At 36.9% G+C, this 20931-nt stretch overlaps 1 protein-coding gene across 4 annotated transcripts in view; it reads right to left on the minus strand.

The window, feature by feature from the left end:
- TP63 (tumor protein p63) overlaps positions 1-20931 on the minus strand; it is a 244289-nt gene that overhangs the window by 81020 nt on the left and 142338 nt on the right. For 3 of the 4 annotated variants that reach the window (XM_066347148.1, XM_066347147.1, XM_066347149.1), the window contains exon 1: positions 17746-17924. The exons of the other annotated variant lie outside the window; for it this stretch is intronic. In XM_066347148.1, coding sequence (XP_066203245.1) covers positions 17746-17787 — 42 coding nt within the window. In that variant the 5' untranslated portion in view covers positions 17788-17924. Of the gene's footprint in view, positions 1-17745; positions 17925-20931 lie in introns of those variants that run through there. 4 annotated transcript variants of the gene reach the window in all.

Here is a 20931-nt window from a genome sequence, read left to right on the forward strand (position 1 = left end):
GGGTCTCCCTACACCATCACAATTGTCAGACTGATTAGATAACTCAAGTCAAACCTCAGTCAAATGGGACACATTTCCAGAAGAGGCCTATTGTGTACAGTTTCCCTTTGTGAAACCTTCTGACACATGGAAACCAAACCAAAAGCAGGAAGAGGAAGGCAGCTCTGTGTGACTGTGGCACCTGTTTTATGGAGGAAATGAGTTGTCTGGCTCTTTGGTCAGGAAAAAGTAGGTTTACAGTTGTTTGTATGAAAAATGCAAAAATTAATAAACAATAATGCAATAATAAACTCTGTTTCACATACTCACAACTGTAAACTTACATTTACCCATCTAGTATAACCCTGAGTCCAAGACTAAGTAAAACAGTGGAGAAGAACAAATTCAGGAAGAAATAGATGCTTTAAAAAATTTAATTAAACTTAATGCTGAATAAAAACATTTTACTAAACCTCATGTATTTTACTTCTCATGCAGAAGAGAAATGGACTCTGCCATTCCATTCATTCCAGAGAACATCTGTCTAAATGTTAACAGTCGCCTGCTCATTCCATTACATTTATACATTCGCATTTCACTGCCGAATGCCACGTCCCCATTTGCTCTTCAAATAACTATTAATCTCTTTACACTTATCCCCATGCTGACAAGAGCACCTGTTTGTCTCGCCTTCTCTCCCCTCTGATTTCTACATCCCCTATTCCTCTCCTCTCCTCCACCTTCAGCTTCCCAAATTGACAGATGCAGCAAAACTGTAGATAAGACGGCTAAGGGAGGGAAACAAAAACAAAACAAAACAAAACAAAACAAAACAACAAGAACAAGAACAAAAACCTCTGGCCAATACAAATGCATCTACACCCCTGGTTAAATTAAAGCTGTTAGGTTTCCAAGCCTGTGGCAAGAGTCTGGGAAGGGGATTGGAAAGATATTATTTGTGTTCAAGTTAAGGGTCAGTATACAAAGCACTTGTGAATGTCCTGTGGGGAATTAGATAATGCCCCCAGAGGCACGTGCATCCCTACCGCAGTACAATTCCGGAGGCAGCCATCCCTGATGACAAGGACAAGAAACCTGGAGGAGCACTTTCTCACAGGCAGTAAAAGGCCTGTTGGGCCACCCCTTTCCTCCTCCTTCTAGTTACACAGAATGGAACTTCAGCTAATTGTGGGCTTGGATGAGAACAAAGAAACATGGCCCTTTGACATTTTTTTTAATATGTGTAAAGAGTAAAGTTTTGGGACCCCGCTTTAAAAGCCAATGAGCAAACACTCAGTGCTTCTCTTGAGAGAAACAAAAACTACATTTACCTTGGAGGAACAAAGGAGGCCCGGACTAAACATATTGGGTGGCACCAAAGCAGCAGAAACTGTATTCCAAAAGCCATTAACAGCATGATTTTGAGTGCTGTAATTTTTAATTCTGTATAGTTCTAGGTGACATATTTTACTTAACCACATAGGATTTGCTTGCAAAGCAAATTCCTCAATTTATAATTTAGAGTTATATTACTCAGGCTTGGGCAAAAATCTGCTTACTATTCAATGTAGAAAAGAAAAAAATACATTTTAATTTAAAATTTTCTCAAATTTTACTTTAAATAAACATAAGCCAAGTAGTATACTCAACCATCTTAAAAAATAAAAAAGTACAAAACCTAAACTACTAATTATAAATTAATTAGCTGAAAACACAAACAACAAACCATCAAAGAAAAAATTGTGTTATTGAAAATCTACTTGGATACTTTACACAGTTTTATTAAAAATCTATGTCATAAACCTGCCATAGGAAACAGTACTTTAGAAGTTAATTTAAAAAACATTTAGTTACATCAACAAAAGTTTCTTATTTGCCTATTTCTTTGATTTGAAGAGAAAGTGAACATGGTGACGGTGTACAGTTAGATGCAAGAAAAGATCAACACAGGCCCTGGCCGGTTGGCTCAGTAGTAGAGCGTCGGCCTGGCGTGCAGGAGTCCCGGGTTCGATTCCTGGCCAGGGCACACAGGAGAAGCGCCCATCTACTTCTCCATCCTTCCCCCTCTCCTTCCTCTCTGTCTCTCTCTTCCCCTCCCGCAGCCGAGGCTCCATTGGAGCAAAGATGGCCCGGGCACTGGGGATGGCTCCTTGGCCTTTGCCTCAGGCGCTAGAATGGCTCTGGATGCAACAGAGCGACGCCCCGGAAGGGCAGAGCATCGCCCCCTGGTGGGCATGCTGGGTGGATCCCGGTCGGGCGCATGCGGGAGTCTGTCTGACTGTCTCCCCATTTCCAACTTCAGAAAAATACAAAACAAAAAAGATCAACACAGCCAAGAAGAACAAATGTGACATAGGCAGGACCTGCAAAATAATTTGCAGGGCTCATTGCAAAATGAACATGCAGGGCTTCTTGATCATAAATTATTAAAACAAAAATTTTAAATACTTTGTTCATTTTATAGAAGAGAGAGAGAGAGAGATAAATAGAGAGTGGGAGATAGAAGTGAGGGAGGAGCAGGAAGCACCAACTTTCTTACGTGCTTTAACCAGGCAAGCCCAGGGTTTCGAACTGGCAACCTCAGTGTTCTAGGTCGATGCTTTATTCATTGTGCTACCATAGGTCAGGAATCATAAATTATTAAGAGCTCCAAAATAGTGACAGCAGATCATTAAACCATGTACAGGGCTCTTCGTGATGGCACTCTGTGTGCCTGTGAAGCTAGTTCTGTACCAGGTTAATGTGCATAATATTTGTCATTTATTTTCCACCAAAATGAAGCTAGTGGGGTGAATGAAACAGTATTTTTGTCTGTTCCTCACTGCCAGTAATTTCGTAAGCACAGAGAAAAGAAACTTGCGCTATTTGGGGATGCGAATTTAATGCTTATTTACAATGATAAATTGTACAATGAAAAAAAGAGGCTCAGAAGTTAGATGACATTTTCATATCAGTCATAAAAAAGTGCCGTTGGAAGAACTTCATGGGAGTCTCTTATGTTCCATGTATTTTTCATGTAATAAAAGCTATTAGAACATTTGAAATGAAATGGGAAGTACATTGTCGCCCTCTAACTACTGGGTATCTTGATCTCAGAATAACCTTAATATACTCTACAGTCAAAGAATGAATGAATGAATGAATGAATGAATACATGCAAAATGTTTTATTTCCCTCCCATCACATCTGAAATAGGCACAAGTCTTCTTTCCACAAAATATAAAAGGGGGAAATGACCACAATTTGTCTGCTATTTACTGTAAACTTGATAAAGTAGAATAATCAATTTCCTCTGAATTTAAACTGATGTTTCATTTCCTATAACTTTGAAATTAAAGACTCACTGCTTGACCTGGGAAAATTACCAACATCTGTAGCTGGAATACATTCAGGTTCAACCCAGACTAGCTAATCTGACCACAAAAGGGATGAAACACCTTGGTCACAGAGATTTAGCATATTCCAGGTACTTACAGAACAGCCTGGGGGTGTCCTGAAACATGAAGCTGGTGTGATAAGCGTAGGGTTCCCCAGGGGCTGAATCTCAAACTGCTTGCTTTCATCATTAAGGAAAAAAAAAGTGTAACTACCATTGCTAAATCAAGGAAGAGTATTTTCTTGTCTTATTTTTCTCCCCCCATAAGCCATTTTGCACTTTCGTAGCCATCTATAGACTCTGATTTATTTCTTCACTAAAATTCAGTTGGGATGCTTAGAGTTAAAATAATGATATAGAAGGTTAGATTTTTCTTCACTGGTCACTGCTTTAAAAATGCCCTATAAATGCAATTCTTCTGGTTTCATTTTATTTTTCTTTCCTTGATTACATTGTTTAATGATATTAAATTCTGAATATAATATAGCCCTGAGTTTTCTTTTCATCTGCTCAGAAATAGTGTACAAGTATATATCACTAAATAAAACTCAATATTGAAAATCTCGTTTTATACTCAAAGTTGATGGTGCGCTTGTCTTATTTTAAAGGAACTTAACATCAGAAAAGGACTCCAGTCAAGCCATTTGACTATATTAATGAAAACAGGGCTTGGATATAATTTGTTTCTAAAAATTTCACCCCTCTGTTTAATCTGTGTAAGAGAAATTTTATAAATTCCACTTCCAGAGATTACTATCTATAATAACTAATTTTATGGCCACATGGCAACAATAGCCAATAATATATGGGAAGAGGTTAATAAAAATGGGAATGAGAGCCAACTCATGAATAGGAAAGATTACTGTTGGGATCTGTAATCATAATTTATTTACCTCAATTCAAATGTTCCCTTGTCATAGGAAATATTTGTTTGCTCAAATTTCATTTGGGAGGAATTATATGTATGAGCATTGACTGACTGTTATATGAGGCTAGGGAACTGAACATTCTTTAGCACTCCTTGCATTCCTGAATGAATCCTAGTAATGCAAAAGAACTGTGCACTTAGACTTGGTGATGTGGGGTCTAAGTCCCAACTAATGTGCTGCATACTCCTGGGCAAAGCATTGGAAATGCTGGGGCCTTAGTTAACTACAGAGAGGTTGATTCTGATAATTAAATATAAGAGTGATCCAATTCTAATATTCTTCTAGAAATGAACGTGCTCAACTGCAAACCTATTTTAAAATGCCATGAGATCACTTTAAAGAAAATAACTTCTCTTTATACAAATTTGCTCAGCCAAACCTAGACATTTAAAATGTTTCAGGTAGTATATATCATTTTCCTCAGCTGATATAACCTTTCACCTTAGGTTTCATGGAGGAGCTTTTATGAACATTCTAAAGCCCCTTCTGGGAAAAGAAAACAGTTTTCTTCATGACCCTGGCTTTACAAAGCATTCATTTGATTATGCTCCAGCAGACAGTACTACATTTTCATCCACAAATATCATCAGGATAGTGACTTTTCAACAAGCATTGCCTTTGGGAGAAATACTTGTCATTTTTTAGTCTTCTACCACCTGCCTCACCTGAAAGAGTGATAGTTTGTTTTATGCTAGAATTAAACACAATTGACTGAAAGTGCTCCATTCAAGGTCAAGAAGATATTTGTGTTATAATGTCAAGTTAAAGTGCCTTCTTTCCATCTTAAGAATTTATTTAGCATCACATTTTTCTCAAAACCAGATTTTGTTGGATGTAAAACATTTCACTTTTTTTGTAGTTCGAATGATCCTAAAGAGTGACTGTTTGGAGGGAAAATACACTCATACCTTGTCATAAATAATATGTAAGAGTAAAGCAATTAACATACACAGACCTAGAAAGAACAGTAGGCAAATTGTTTACCAGCATGTTTTATGTTCTGACACAAAGTGTCAAGATTCCTTTGAGGACCCAGTTTCCATAACCTGGGAGGGAGTTTTCTTAAAAGCCCCAACCAATACCAGACAAGGCAGGTGAGACAAATAAATACAAAGTAGGCTGAGGAGGTGACCACAATGTCAACAAATAGTAGACCTAGTATTTGAAAAGCCAGGAAATGTGAAATGTATTGAAGTTCAAACCTGATCCAAATATAGCTAAATTACACTGTATTTAAGGAAAAATAAACTTAAGTTCTATGATTTCAGGAAGTACCCTCTTCTAGTAATAATGACAAATGTATAAAATTATAATCATGAGCTCCTCGATTCTGAAATAAGCCGACATCACTTTAAATATCAAGTAAGCAGTGAGTTTTAGCAGTAAAGAGAAAGATATAATTACAATGTTCAGTAATTCTTAATCCAGATAACAGAAAAATATACAGAGCTTCAGTTTCTGTAAAGTGAACCAGGAGTTATTATAGTTGAAACAAAACTATGTTTTAGGACATTTTCTATCTATAACAATAACTGTTTTGATAGATCTTTTTAGCTGACATGATAACATTAGGTGAAGAAAGTATACAGTAATTAAAGCTTTGAGAGAAGTTTAGGCCATTTATATGGAAAGCATACACAGTGACTTTAGAAGCTCATCAATAAGTCTTCATTGGTTTCTAAAGTCAGTATAAAATATTTTAAAATAATTTTGATGATGCATCAGTCTAGTTCATATCTGAAGTTATGATTTAAAACAATGGGGTGATTAAATGGATGAGAATCTTATCACAGGGGATATCCTGGTTACCATGATCTAAAACTGAAAACATCTCAATTTCAATAAAGTAATCAATACCAAGAAGATTATGTAAAAATATGAAAAATGTAACATGCCTATTCAATCCTCTATATTATTAGGTATTACCACTACTACTATTATGAATACTCTGAGTCCTTACTATGTTCCTTATAGTGTTCAATGTTCAAGTATTTGCATGTATTTATTCATCTGATCCTTGTGATCAAGGTGGCATTATTATCCCATGTTTTACAAATATTTTATAGATGAGGAAACTGAAGCGCCACAAGATTAAGTAACTTGCTCAAGGTGGTAAGTGACAGAATGCAAAAGTGAAACCAGTAAATCTGGTTGGAGAACCCGCTTTCTTAAGTAAATCAGAGTCACTCAAATTTATACTTGGAAATTTTGTCTAGAAGTTACACTCAGTGCAAGCACTCCTCTTTTATATCTAAAGAAATAATTTTCTGTTTATTAAAGACACAATATAAAACTTTAACCATTCTTAGAATGAGCATAATTGCAAAAAAATAGAGACTGAGCTCTTTGGATCTACTACCTGAAATTCACTGCAAATCTGATCGGGTCACTCTAAAACTTGAATAACTTGAGTAGGTTTCAGTTCTCTTAAAGGTCCCAAGTCTTTAACATGGCCAATGCTACACTATCTGAAGCTCCCTTTTGCTCACTGAAGAAAGATCAAAAATGCTTTTCTTCAGTATTCCAAAAGTGAAAATTCCTTCAGTCCCTAAGCCTTTTGCACAGGTAAGCTATTCCCTTACCCACCTTGCAGCTTTTAGCCTCAATGTCATTTTTCAGGAAAAGCCTTCTTTAACCAGATAGAGATTCCTTGTTTTACATTGTTATAACACTCTAACTTCCCCTTTGCATCATACAATTATAATTAAAATGAATTATTTGCATTAAAAATATTTAATGTTGGATTTCTCTGCTAGATCATAAACTTGTGCGAATAAATTTATCTGGCATGTTTAGTGCTGAGTCTCATATCTAGAACAGTGTCTGATACATAGTAGATGCTCATGAAATAATTATTAAAAGAATGAATGCAAGACCTTTAAAAACAGAAACCACTTTCAGAGACTATCTCTTTTATTTTTACACAACTCTGTATTGATTTTTATGCTGAAGTCTGCCTCCAAACTGGATTCATCTCTTTATTAACTGTTACCAGGTGAATGTTATAGTGCATCTCCACAATCTCTGTGACCTTTACTTTGTGTTTTGCTTTATTTTGGTAGGTGGATATTGTGTTTTTAGCTTCAGCTTTTATGGGAACTAGTAGCAGAATAGCCAGTCCTGTCACTTACAAGGTAATGAGTAATACTTGGTAGTTCACACCTAGCTGGGAATTTTACTAATGAGCATCTAGTTCCTTAAAAGGAAGTGCATACACATTTTTGTGCCAACGCTGTGTTTTTACCTGGTGGTGTACATTTTGTTTCTACTGCCGCTAGGTCAGCAATAAGAATCCTAATTTTTTGGTCATATAATTATTCACTTTCTATCGATGGTATTTGTGGCCAAATGAACGTTGCTTAAGAAAAAAACCACCCATAAAAACAGCTTAGAGTAAGACATTAGTTTCCAGTAGCAAGGCCACAAAATTGGTCTTTACCTCTTTAAATTCCATGATTTTTCTGTCTAGTTAGCCAGAATGCATTTTAGAATAATGCCATAATTAAGGGCTTATAAATGTATGTTTTGAGGATCTAAGATTGTAGTTTATCAGTCTTACAGAGCATGTCTTGCAAATGGTCTGAATTCATGACTTCATTTCCCAGACTTGAAAGTATACTCTCAGAGGTAAAAATACTAGTCATTATTTATAAATGGAAAACTAAAGCATGAAATACTTCTCAGTCTTAGTATTTTACAGATTCAAATGGGGAACACTGTTTAATGTTGTTTTTATTTGCTTTTGGCTTTTCAAGTTCTTTGCAGATTGATACATTTTTTGTTATATTTAAGGTAATTAAAGTTTATAGTTATTTATTATGCTTTTTTTTTTTTTTTGTATTTTTCTGAAGCTGGAAACGGGGATAGACAGTCAGACAGACTCCCGCATGGGCCCGACCGGGATCCACCCAGCATGCCCACCAGGGGGCGATGCTCTGCCCCTCCGGGGCGTCACTCTGTCGTGACCAGAGCCACTCTAGCGCCTGGGGCAGAGGCCAAGGACCCATCCCCAGCACCCGGGCCATCTTTGCTCCAATGGAGCCTTGCTGCAGGAGGGGAAGAGAGAGACAGAGAGGAAGGAGAGGGGAAGGGGTGGAGAAACAGATGGGCGCCTCTCCTGTGTGCCCTGGCCGGGAATCGAACCTGGGACTTCTGCAGCCAGGCTGACGCTCTACCACTGAGCCAACCGGCCAGGGCCTTATTATGCTTTTTATTTAGACTAGGTGACTCACCTATCACTGAATTGTCCTCTAAGTTGTCCCTTTTAACCACAAAATAAATCTGAAATCTCCAGCTATGCAGAAGACATGCCTTACTTTGAAAGACACTCATCTATTCATTTCATTCTATTTACCCTATAATGAAAGTAACAATTAATCAGCTTAATAATTACAACTGCTCCTTAGTGTCTTATTTGAACAGGAAAAACAAAACAAAACCTTGGGATACCATTTTTAAGAGCAAAATGACAAAGATTCTCAGACATCCTTTAGTAATAACACCATGGAAAATAAAAAGGGGAAAGTATTTGCAAATCATCAAGCTTATTAAGCTTATTCATCCAGTGCCAACCACCCTCCTCTCTGGTGACGATCGAGAGACATGCAGGGGACAAAATGAATCACAGAACAGTATGGAAGGAAGCAAGTAAATACTTTTAAAAAGGTTCTGCAAAGCCAGATTAAAATCTGATCTATTCTGTCTTTTTTTTCCCCCTTAACTCAAATGCACTCTGTCCTCACGGGTAATCAATTAAGTGAAAGCCACAGACACTTTCCACTGTTTACCTATGTAAAAGTACAAGTCATTCCTCACTTGACTTTTAAAAAGTCCTTGCCACTTGAAGTATAATGGAAATAAATAGCTACCTGGGCTCATTACACACATATGCATACACAAACAGACTTGCAAAATGTCAAGGAAATCCATATGATTCATAGCATACAGGCAGACAGGGATTCTACAATGTGTGCTATATATATTGCATGGCTCTTTGAACAGTCAGTTACAAAGAGCCATTTCTGGATGTATATGGAAATATGCCACGCTGTTATCTGAATATAGCCCTTCCAGCGGACCACCCATCCCTTGCTCTCCAAGAGTCCTCAATCTAGAGATGGGGAGCAGGTGTCCGGTCCACGTGGAGAGTAATGAAGGAGGAAGTGAAAAGCACAAGAGGGCAGAGAAGAAGGGGTTATTCTGAATGGGGAGGATCTGAAAAGTTCTTAAGGGTGAAGTAGCCCCCCAGCAAAGCCATAAAAACTAGAATTTGGGGGTGGTATTGGACTGCAGAAAGAAGTCAGGAAAAATATCTTCCCTGAAATCTCACTGTTCTGATTTTCTGCCTTTCAAGCTGGTTGGGATTGTCTGTTGCAGTAATTTCCCAGGCCTGAGGCTTATCAAGGGTATTGTACTTCACCCAGTGTAACCGTTCTCTGGGTCTGCCTCATAGGGTCCTCAAACCTTTGTCTGGCAACAGAGTCTCGCATGGTCTATTTAAAAGGAATCAAGCCATTCCCAAAACATCTGATGTTGCCCTTTGAGAGGGTAATGGTTTTCCTTTTAATTCTGACTCCATCACTAGAGTGACACTAATCCAGACTGATTTGAGTAAACAGGGTATATTCCTCATTGTCCCTGTGATCTGAGAAAAAATAAACTTGAGAAAGATCACTGCCTGGATTGGAAATGGCCCCTTTGGGTGTTTTGTGCAAGCTTAAAAGGAAAAAGAAAATGCCTATACAAAGTTCTTTCCAAGGCAAGCCCACTTTGGGGGTGGTAATTCTCATAGGGGTATTATACTAAACTGCACCTATTAGTGGCTTTAGCACCAATAAGAAAGTAGAACAATTTCTTTTGTAGTGTTTCCAGAAGAGCTGACGAGAGTGTTTCATAAATTTCCGCCTCTGGCAACACACCATATAGTTTGACTCAAATTCCCTCTTGCAGCTTTCATGAGGGATTTTTTTTTTCCATTTAAGAAACATGGATAAGATGTAATTCGGATTACAAGTTTTGCCTGAAATATCAATTTACACTCTACACACATCCACTAACATTCCAAACGTTTTATTCTTTCCAGTTATTCCCTCACCTAGAACCAATATGGGCTTTACTTTAACACACCAGTTACTGAATTGTAACTTGACAGATGAGTAGTATCCTGTGAAGCCATTTTAGCTTGAACCTACAGGGCAGCCCTACTTTAGCCTGTTTTTGAAAAAGAAAGAGTATATAAAGTTAGTCATCAAACATGAACAGGGGACTTTCCAATTTGTTTTTCCAAAGGTGGAAAGAAGTGCTTTTTGAATAGTATAGGTGTGCTATATTATCAGTCCAAATAAGAAAAGCAAAAGTGGAGAACTATAAAGTACTGTTTTCATAAAGACTTTACAGACACTTCACTTAACTACTTACTTCTGCAAAGGAGGTGGTATAGCAATGCGGCATTTTGTGGAAATTCATTGTTTCTCCTAATGTCTGCACAGAGGTAAAAGCAGGACAGTCACATGCTGACACTGGATAATTTCCTGAATCCGCTTCATACAAGTGGAGGATTGGGTGTGTGAGGAAAGGAAAGGAATGAGCTACAAGCTCAGATGTCCCTTCCTTCATCCTAGAGCCCAGTTCTTCCTCTTACTCACTTCCTTTGCCTTTAACAGAAGTCACCGCACTTCCTTCATGAACCTACCCTCACCTACCCCACTATTATCTCTTTAATCACCTACATTTTCTTCCTGGGTGGAATGGAAGTAATGAAGCATGTCGTGGAAGGAGACGTGTGTAACCGGGCTAAACACAAGTCTTTGCCCAATATTTCTGTTCACTTCTTGAATGCAAATGTGTATCCCTGCATAAAATAAAACTTAAAAATTTATAGCAAAGATTTTTAAATTTGAAATATCAAGATCTTGATTTCTATTGTTGCCTTTTGTTTAATTTCAGGAGTCATTTATTTCTTAGGCGGGACATCTACATTTGCTTCTGCGTTATCCTTTCCCAATTAGAATTGGGAATTCTCATTCTTGGACAAATGTCACATGTGGTATGTTGTCTCATGTTTAGTTCCAGGATTACTATTTGCATTTAGAGCAGTGACCAGAGAACAAGGTTTTCTTGTCCTGATCCTAAGATAAATATTTGATAAAGTTGACCCTAAGTAACATAGAGAATCAGTCTGGATTTTGTTCCCAACTTTGAGAAATTAAAAAAAAAATGTAATTAATGAGTCTCTTTATGGGTAAGGTACCTTATCTGTCTCAACAAAGTCTAAGAAATAAAAACAGAAAACCCTCCGCTTCACTTAGTCCAAGCCTCTTCTCCTCCCTGAATAATGCCTAGAGCACATAGACCAAGTTTTGAATCTCAAATTCTGAACACTGCCCATACTTTCAAAATAAAAATGGGCTCTAGTGAGATAAAAGCCCATCCCATCTTTTGTTGCTGTTTCCAAAATCTTTCCATTTTGACATACGCAATGAATACAGATCAGTGTTTCAATCAGCTTATTCTTTTCCAAGTCAATATATCGTGCTCTTTTATCTGCTCCTGTGTAGTTCTCCTTGTATTTTTATTCAGTTTCTACCCTCTACTCAGAATGACCTTCCTCCTTTCCCCCGTAGGCTAAATCCTGATCCTCAAACTATGTGAAATATGACCTTCGTCATGAACAGTTTGAAGCCATTTCACTGTCTTTGAGGACTTGTGGTGTCTCTTACTACATTCTGCTTTATACTGGAATAATTTACAGACACCTATTTCACTCCAGGATTGTGAATTCTCAGAAGCCAGTGATTGCAACTAAGTCCTTTCTGCTTTCTTTGTGGTGCCTAGCACTGTGACTGTCTTTAATTAGCTTTGTAAAAGCTGGTTGTAAGGAAATGTTTATTTCTGTGGGGGAAATAATTCCAATAGTTGTGGCTTGGATATCAAAATCACTGTATCTAGTTTATACCTGAACTTACACTGCTTTATCATTTTGGAGTTAGGGATTGGGAAAGAAAATAAAATGAAGAGTGAGGTCTTTGTTTTTAAGATGACCGTATACTTTGTCTTCTAACTGGAACACTTTTGAAAATGTAAGTGGTACTATTAATAATTGTATTTGAATAGAACATAATTACATAAGGACAAACCAAGACTAACTGTTCCCAACTTATCTATGACAGGGGCCACAGCTATTAAAGAGAGTTATGGGCAGATAACACACAAGCCATATGAGCTTTTACAAACAACTCATTTCTACCCTTCAAAAGATCTCAAAGAAGTGATAGATATTCTTGCAAAACAGGCAGGCAATGTGTATTGCAGAAATATGGGTTTTATACTTCTCAGCAGTCTTAAGCGAAGCCATTTATTTTCCCTAAGTGCGCCCTAGTGCAGATCCCATGATATCACTCCTCTGTTTAAAATCCTTTCATGGCTTATCATTGCCACTATATTAAATGTGTTATGGCCCTTCATGAGCTATTCTGCCTTACATTTCTAACTTTATTTCCTAATTCTTTCATACTTTCAATTCCATCTGAACTATTTGAGATCTCTGAGTATACCAGCATTTACTTCACCTCTGTTCCTCTGCAGAGACCTGTTTCTTCACCTGAAAGCCTCATTACCTCTTCTATTTCTAGGACTTAGAAAGCTCTATCTGTCCTTCCAAGTACAGCTGCATTCTGCAATATGCACGTGGACTTCCTTGATCCTCCTCCTTCTAGGCACTCTCTTTCTCTTACCTTCATATTATTTTGCTTACACTTCTCAAATGACACTGACGGTATTCCCTCTGTTATGTGTGTTTATATTTATTTCCCCTATAAACTGTTAACTTCTTGGTGTAAAATCTGTTTCTTATACATTTTTATAGCCATGTACCATCTTATATGTAACTGATGCTCTGTAACCATTTGTTTACAAAAAGTAAGTTGCTCCATTTTCTAAGTTTCTTCTCTTCAATACTATTATGCATGACTATTACAACTTAACTAAAGGTAGAAGTGAAAAATATAAAGTGTTTAGAAAAGTAGCACATGAATAAGCCACTGCTTACTATTTTCTTGTGCCTCCAAAATGGGTTCTTAAAAGAAGATTAAGAATATAGTTATAGCTTAATTTTTGGATCAACTGTTTTACCCTGATTCTTCAATCCACTCTTATTAGAACCAAAATGCAATACCCTACCACAGAGCCTTCACAGGCAACTCAGTTCACTAACTCAGCACTGGACCATAACATTATATCACCCCAATGACCTTTTTTTTTAATCATACATTTGAAAAGAATTATGAATCTATTGGGCTTAAAAAAAATTTTATTTTCAAAGTAGTAAGACTTTTATGGAAATAACCAAGTTATTTTTCACTGAGATGTCTTTTTGGCATCAGTGTTTGCTCTTTCTTATTTATTGATAAAAACAATTAAAGTTAAAAATGTATTCAACAAGAGGAAGAGTTCACCTTTGTAATGTTACTATGCAGGAAGAATGTTGTACGTGTCCCCCTTATCCCATCAGCTCAGGTCTCACCCAAAAAAAATCATATCCGCTCAGAGAAAGCTTGAGTACATTTGTAGTTATGTATTTCTCAACTGTTTGACCCACATCCCTCCTTGATAAACATAAATCCCACAACCTCAGATATGTACTCGCTAAATAGGAAAAAAAATAGCTTCTAAATTTTGTCTAAGAAAATTTTAGCAACTATGCCTTCAGGAAATATATGTAATACGATGAAAGAGCAACTAATATTTTTGGTTGCTGTGGCTAACGCAGGCATTCATTCATGCTTCCTACTGTACTCTCCACACTCGTGTTGAGGATCACTGCTCTTCTAAAAAACAAAGCAAACCAAACATGCTTTTTCCTTATCTAGGCAAAGGGTAAGTGATTTATTACCATCACTTATTTTTCCAATAGTAGTGAAAGAAGGTATGAGCTATGATCTGAGATCTAAGATCTCTTTCTCCCAGTCCCCTCTGGCCTTGAGGTCAAGCAGTTGTAAAGCAAGAAGTGCAATCTAAGACTGCACATGGAGTGAGGATCACAGCCTGGCTGACACCTGAATCAAACCCTCAGCCTGTGCCTCTTCCCGACTCTGCTTGTACCAGAGGTGTTAAACCTCTTAGGAGCTCCACATGGAAAAGCTGAAGATAATACATTTATGTACCATGAAGAGAAAGATCACTCTTAAGTGAAAAATAGAATTCAGCCCATAGAAACAGTATTGGGACAGGAAAGACTCTCCTTTGACCATGAAAGCCCAAGGCCAGCCATGGCAACGACCTCGACTCTGAGAGCTGGTGCTCCTGCCTCAGCAGTTTCTCTTTGCTCTCAGCTACATTTGCATATCAGTTCTTTACAAAAACTTCTTTTTTTTTTTCTTTTTGGAGCATCTACTTTCACAGCAGTCCTGTTTTGATCTCTCTTTCCTTGGTATTAAGGAGAAAAGGTTTAGGCAAATGGGATGCATTCTATACCTAAAGCTCTCTCAACTACAGAAAGAAAAATTACCAACCTCAATTTGCAAAGAGAGATGTTTCAACATATGAGCCTTGAAGTCCCATTTAGTAACCTACTTACAAAAGTACCATTTCCTTGTCAGCTAGGACCCCAGATGGGGATTTTCTTACAATAAATAAACAAACAAACAAATAAATAAAAAGAGGAGTCAGAGACTTTCTTTCTCTCTCACACACACGTACAAACACATATACACAGAGCCCAGTTATTTGGCAAGAAAGTTGAACTCAAACAATCTGTCAAGAATTTCTTCTTTTGAGCCTCTCTCTCCAAGCCTGAGACCAGTCCCAGCGGCTGTGTCATTCCACGCCTGGCACAATGGCACTGCGGTCGGTCCCTGGAGGCTTCTCCATTGTAACCCAAGGGTGGAACTGTAGCCCTGCCTGTTACATCCTGCCCATGTGCTCTCCCCTTCCGGACCCTTTCTTGTTCATTAATAGCTTCCCAAAATCCACCTCTGCTTTGGGGAAAGGAACTGAAAATTGGTGAAAAAATGGAGTACAGAGAACCAGTGTTCTTATGTTATTTTTGAGTTATTAACCCAAAGAAGTTACTGGCAAATTAAATTTAAGAATTATTTAAAGTCTGAGAATGGGTTATAGTTTCAAAATAATTTTGACTCTCATGGAGTGTTATGTGCCTTTTTATCCTCTTCCGCCACCCTGACATCAGCTCTGTTTTTATTTCAGCAAGGTAACAGTATCATCCGTCTTTCCCATCACAGGCAGCTCCATTACTCAGGAGGCCTATTATTTTCTTAAGAGTTATACCAATCTGTGTCCAGACATCTATCACTTTATCTGTGTCCTCTACATTTAGTACAGGCCTTTTCATTCTTAATCTGCCCAGTCCTTCACATTTCTTCTGTAATAATAGTAGTAAATTGCTGTTTCTTTGTTGACAATCACTAATAAATGTTACTTTAAGGTGATCCCAAAACGTTATAACTTTGTATTACAGTTCAGGATCTCTGGACCATTTGCTCCCAGGCATTTCATATACAGTACTCAAGACTTAGAACTGCATTTTTTACAGAGGATTAAACAGAACCCTATACAGAAAAGAAAGCTGTTCATAAGAATAGAATGGAAATCAAGCCATGAAGATAAACCATGAAGGTAATGTGTCGTACACAGACTTGCAGAAAGACATGACATTCATGGTAGCAATATACAAAAAGACACAGGGAAGGAGAGAAATTGAGCCATCATTTTTTCATAGATATTTTCTATATACATTAGCAGCATTCCAACAGAAAACAGACAACTGCTAACCTTTTAAGCACCTGACCACACATTTACCTAAAGCTTTTAAAAAGTCAAACCCATGTGAAGGTATTTTCTTTCATCATAAGGAGACCATACGCTCTCATATAACATGACTCTTTGCCTCTGTTACAGGAGTAATTCCTACAGATATCCTCTCATCACAGCATTTATGCAGTGTTTTCCTTTCATGAGAAATAATAATTTCTTTCCACTTTATATCAATCTTATACTTTTCTTATGAATATCTCTAAACCAACATTTGCTTCTACCCCATTATACTCAAACAAACAGAGTCAAATGTCAGCCTTCTTATACCTACTGGTCGTGAAACAGCTCATAAACAAATATAAAGTCAGATATGATATGACAGATAGATTATTTTTTCTAATGATTAAAACTGACCACATTGAATCAAATAGAAACAATATAATCTTAAAAGTTACATCTATTTTTTAATTGTTTGATAACAATTTAAGCTAACTTTCAATATTAAAGTAAAACAAGAAACTCAAGTTTCTCCACTGAGAACAAGCAAGCCTGCTGAATGTTTTAAAGGAAAATAGGCACTTCCTTTTCCTTCATTAGATAACTTGATATTTCCCTTGTTATATTTACACAGTTCAGGTGTCTAGACAATAACATGGTCAATGTGACAGATTCTTCCTTTTGTCATCTGTACCAGACTACAATGCATTTCGTTTTGAATTTTAAGGAGCTCAATTTGATTACTCCAGTCTACCTTTCCAAGCATTCACCTGCAAGCATTTTCATCCGAAACACTGAGCTGGCTCTCTCCACACCGCACTCCCCCCAACAATGTGATTAGTGTCAACACAGCTGCCCTATTCTGAGGAATGTAAACTAATATTGTTGTTAGACCTCCCTCAACCTTAGGAAACTTCCTCAAAGCCTTACAGTCCCTTCAGGAGTCTTTTCTTCTCCCTTTGCCCAGTGATTTAAATCCCTGAGACAAATGTTGAGATCAGAGAGACAGATCATGAATTCCTTAAATACAGTCCTACAGGCTATAGTATACATTTCTATGTACTTGTGTATAAATATTTAATAATGCAGCACTGCAAAGTAACTTTGTCATGACACAGTGAAAGTCTAAGGCGCTCGCCAGATGATAGGGATGTTACTGAAGTCTCCTCGGGGGTTTGGTGGGTCTCTGGATTGATATACTTTAAAATAAAAATGGCTTCAAAAATCTCACTTGATTATTATTACTATTATTATTTTTTAAGAAAGCTTTATCTGCTTTTAGAATGAAGTCTGGAAATAGAACTGAGAACTTAACTGAGTTGAGATACAGTCAACTAACGTGTCTTACTGGTATGTGAATACCCAACAGAAGAAGCATTTCTATGTATCTATTAAGAAGGTGATCTGCTCTCTCAGTTTGTCCTTATAAAAAGTAATTTTCAAATACATAACACCACCCAGAAATTTTTCTTTTTCCTTTTCTCTTACTTTTCATATTCTACTTAAGGAAAAAAAAAAAAACACCTTAGAGTCACCACAGAAAACATTAACCAAGAGAAGGAGATTTCTATGTACAATTTGCAAAAACATTATGTTGGGTAACTGAGAACCACAAATATATAAGCTTTTATTTAAAAAAAAATATTTTCAATGGAAAACATCTCTAAATGAAGAGCTAAAATCTAAAAACCTTACCTCACTAAATTGAGTCTGGGCATTGTTTTCCAGGTACAACATGTTAGCTGTAAGATTGATCAATGCCGTTGTCCTCTCTTCTGGCTCCAGGATTTTGCCAACCCCCCCCACCCCCTCTGAGACCCTTACAATAGGAATCTACTAAGAAGATAACAGAACTCAAGTCCCTCTCTCTCCTTCTCTCTCTGTACATAATTTTAGGTTCCCTAATATATACCCAACTATAGGCATGAGGGGGCGGGATTCCTCTCTTTACCTGTCCAATCCATCAACTTCCACCTGGACTCCTCCACTCCAATGGAGTGAGGCCTCTCCCATCTCATTAAGTAGTTAGAATTCCTTATCACCAATCTTTAAAGAAAAAGAAAGAAAGAGAGAGAAAAAAAAAGGAGAGACAGACAGGTAAACTTTCCCTTGTCTCTTTCATAAGAAAGTGCACCCTCTCCTAAAAACAAAACCAAATCTCCCCAAACAAACGCAAAGTGTACCACCACCAGGACTTGCAAAGGCATTTCAGAAAGTTATTTTACACTTTGCAACTGAAAAGTAAAACTTTAGAGAAAGCTTTTGTAGGTTTTTTTTAAACCTAGATCTAGAGTTTCAAAACTGATTACACAAAGTTAGAAATGAGTAGAAAATACTCAAATCTATGGTTTTATCTCCTCAGTATAAAAATTAAAATCCACTGCCTGATAGCTGAAAAGTTTCAACTCATTTCACCAGAGAAATCCCAGTGGTTTCATACAAAACTATGCCAACATAAGCCACTTGATTTTTCAGAGCATGGTCCCGTTAACTTGTAAAAACAAACAAACATCCATATTATGTACAGGAAATAGAAATCCTGGGAAATGTGCCCATTGTTTTTTTAAAGCCCTTAAATAAATGGCTTTTTTCAACTGGTATTTCTGGAGACATGAATCAACACAATAGCTTATCTATTTGCATATTTATTTTCTCTACTATATTTAGTTTTTATTAATGTTCAAGGATGATATCTTTTTCTATTAGCAGAAAATAAATTATTAATAAAAAGACTAAATATTTCAGTGTGAAAGACTAATTAACTTTTGCCTTAAAAGTATACTTATGTAAATACATAAGAACATTCGTGTAGAGTTAGGTTTTGATTACCAGGATTTAGTGAGGATGAAATGCATGCTGATAGTTATTCTGTGAGTCACTTACTGCTGAGTATTCCACGTAATTCAGTTAGATATATATCTAAAAATCATTTCCCACTTTCAACTGGGGAAGCCAATTCCCTTTGTCCTGCTTAAAAGTTAAAACTAGCCAAGATATCTGTAAGTGAATATTTAGATTTCTTCTAAAAATTAGAAGCTAAAAATATGAGAAGAAAATTAGAATCCAAAATCAGATGGTACATAAAATTTAGAAATAAAATTTGTCAATATATTCATGACCTTTGATTAGCCTCTACTTTACTTCTCATTTTGTATCAATACAAAGCATGCACATTAAAGATGATGTGATCTTTGGGGTGATATTTATTTTAAAGCCTCTGAGTTCCTAGTAAGAATTTTTTTCTTTCTTTCCTTTCTTCTTCTTCCCTCCTTTCCTTCCTTCCTTCCTTCCTTCCTTCCTTCCTTCCTTCCTTCCTGCCTGCCTGCCTGCCTGCAAAAAGAATTCAGTAATATTATTTGATCTCGTGTTCAAGAATATGACAACATTCTATAACACTACAAATTTATATCACACTTAATGTTTATTTTTTCTCTGAAATATTGGGAAGATGACCTCTAACTACCTGTAATTAACCAAATGAATACCAGTGACAGAGAAAAAAATACTTAAAATATGCTGTATAATTATTTGTAGCATATATTTAAATTCTACACTTCCTGACAGCTTCAGGATGAATAGCAGAGAGCAGATGGTTGCTTCCTTAGACCTGTGTTGTATTCCAGTGATTCAAACAATTGGGTGACCCTGAGAATCATCCAGGGTGCTTTAAAATTTTTTTTAATTTATTGATTGATTTTAGAGAGACAGAGAGAGGAAGGGAAGGAGGGAGAGGGATAGATATAGAGAGAGAGGAAGGGAGAGAGAGAGAGAAGCATTCATTTGTTATTCCACTCAGTTGTGCATTCATTGGTTGCTTCCTGTATGTGCCCTGACTGAGAATCGAACCCACAACCTTGGTGTTCTGGGATGACGCTTTAACTGATTGAGCTAACCAGCCAGGACCTTAGGGTGCATTTTAACAACAGATTTCTGGACATATCCCCAACGCCCCCAGATCAGACTCTCCAGTAATACAGTCCTGATGTCTGTATTTTATATAGCATACTAGGCAGTCTTGAATGAGTCAGGCTTGGGAATCAGTGCTCAAACACCGTAAGTTAGCACACTGCCCAGAAAGTCATTATTGCATTCTTTTTTACACTAGTGGAATATTGTAAATATTTGAACTCCTAAATCTCAACTGTTGGTAATGTTCTATCAAAATATAAACCAGTTTTATCTTTCACAAAGCCAAGAGATTTCTATCAGGATTTAATGGAGAGTCAAATTTCATCTATCTACCACCTCAGCCTTCAGCTCAATCAAGTCTGACTATGGTCTCTACCTACCAAGATTCTGAACAAAATTTAAGACTTACTTATATTATACATAAGATATATCTGTCACGGCTGCTTTGTGTAGTTGAGGGAAAAGAGCTCCAGACTAGGGTTACTGGACAACTTGGAGACACAGGCTCTGTTCCCAGCTCTGCCTTTAGCTAGCTTTGTGCCCTTGGGGCAAGTTACTTAACCACCCTGCATACAGACTCCTCATTTGTGAAATGAGGGGCAGAACTAAATGATTTCTGAAGAGCATTTCAAAAAGTTTCTTCAGAATTCACAGAAGTGATTGAGAGGATTATTCACATTTTAAAAATTTTACTTGAATATTTGTACCCTAATTTGCTCATCTCTGAACTGTATAATTGAAGCAGTTCAGTTAGTTGAACAGATACTAAAATGTTTAAATGACATAAAGGAAAAGGTACAATGTATTGGGGGAAATTTTGTGTTCTTTTGCTGAAAAATATCCTCACAACAAAAAATTAGCTAATAATGCACTTAAATTAGAATTTTGCACTGTTTCCATGAAAGAGGTAATTAAAGTATATCTGATAATATTTCAGAATTAGTGTGCATACCTGATGTAAAAGTCCCATAG

This window comes from Saccopteryx leptura, chromosome 8 (assembly GCF_036850995.1).
Source record: "Saccopteryx leptura isolate mSacLep1 chromosome 8, mSacLep1_pri_phased_curated, whole genome shotgun sequence".
NCBI lineage: Eukaryota > Metazoa > Chordata > Mammalia > Chiroptera > Emballonuridae > Saccopteryx > Saccopteryx leptura.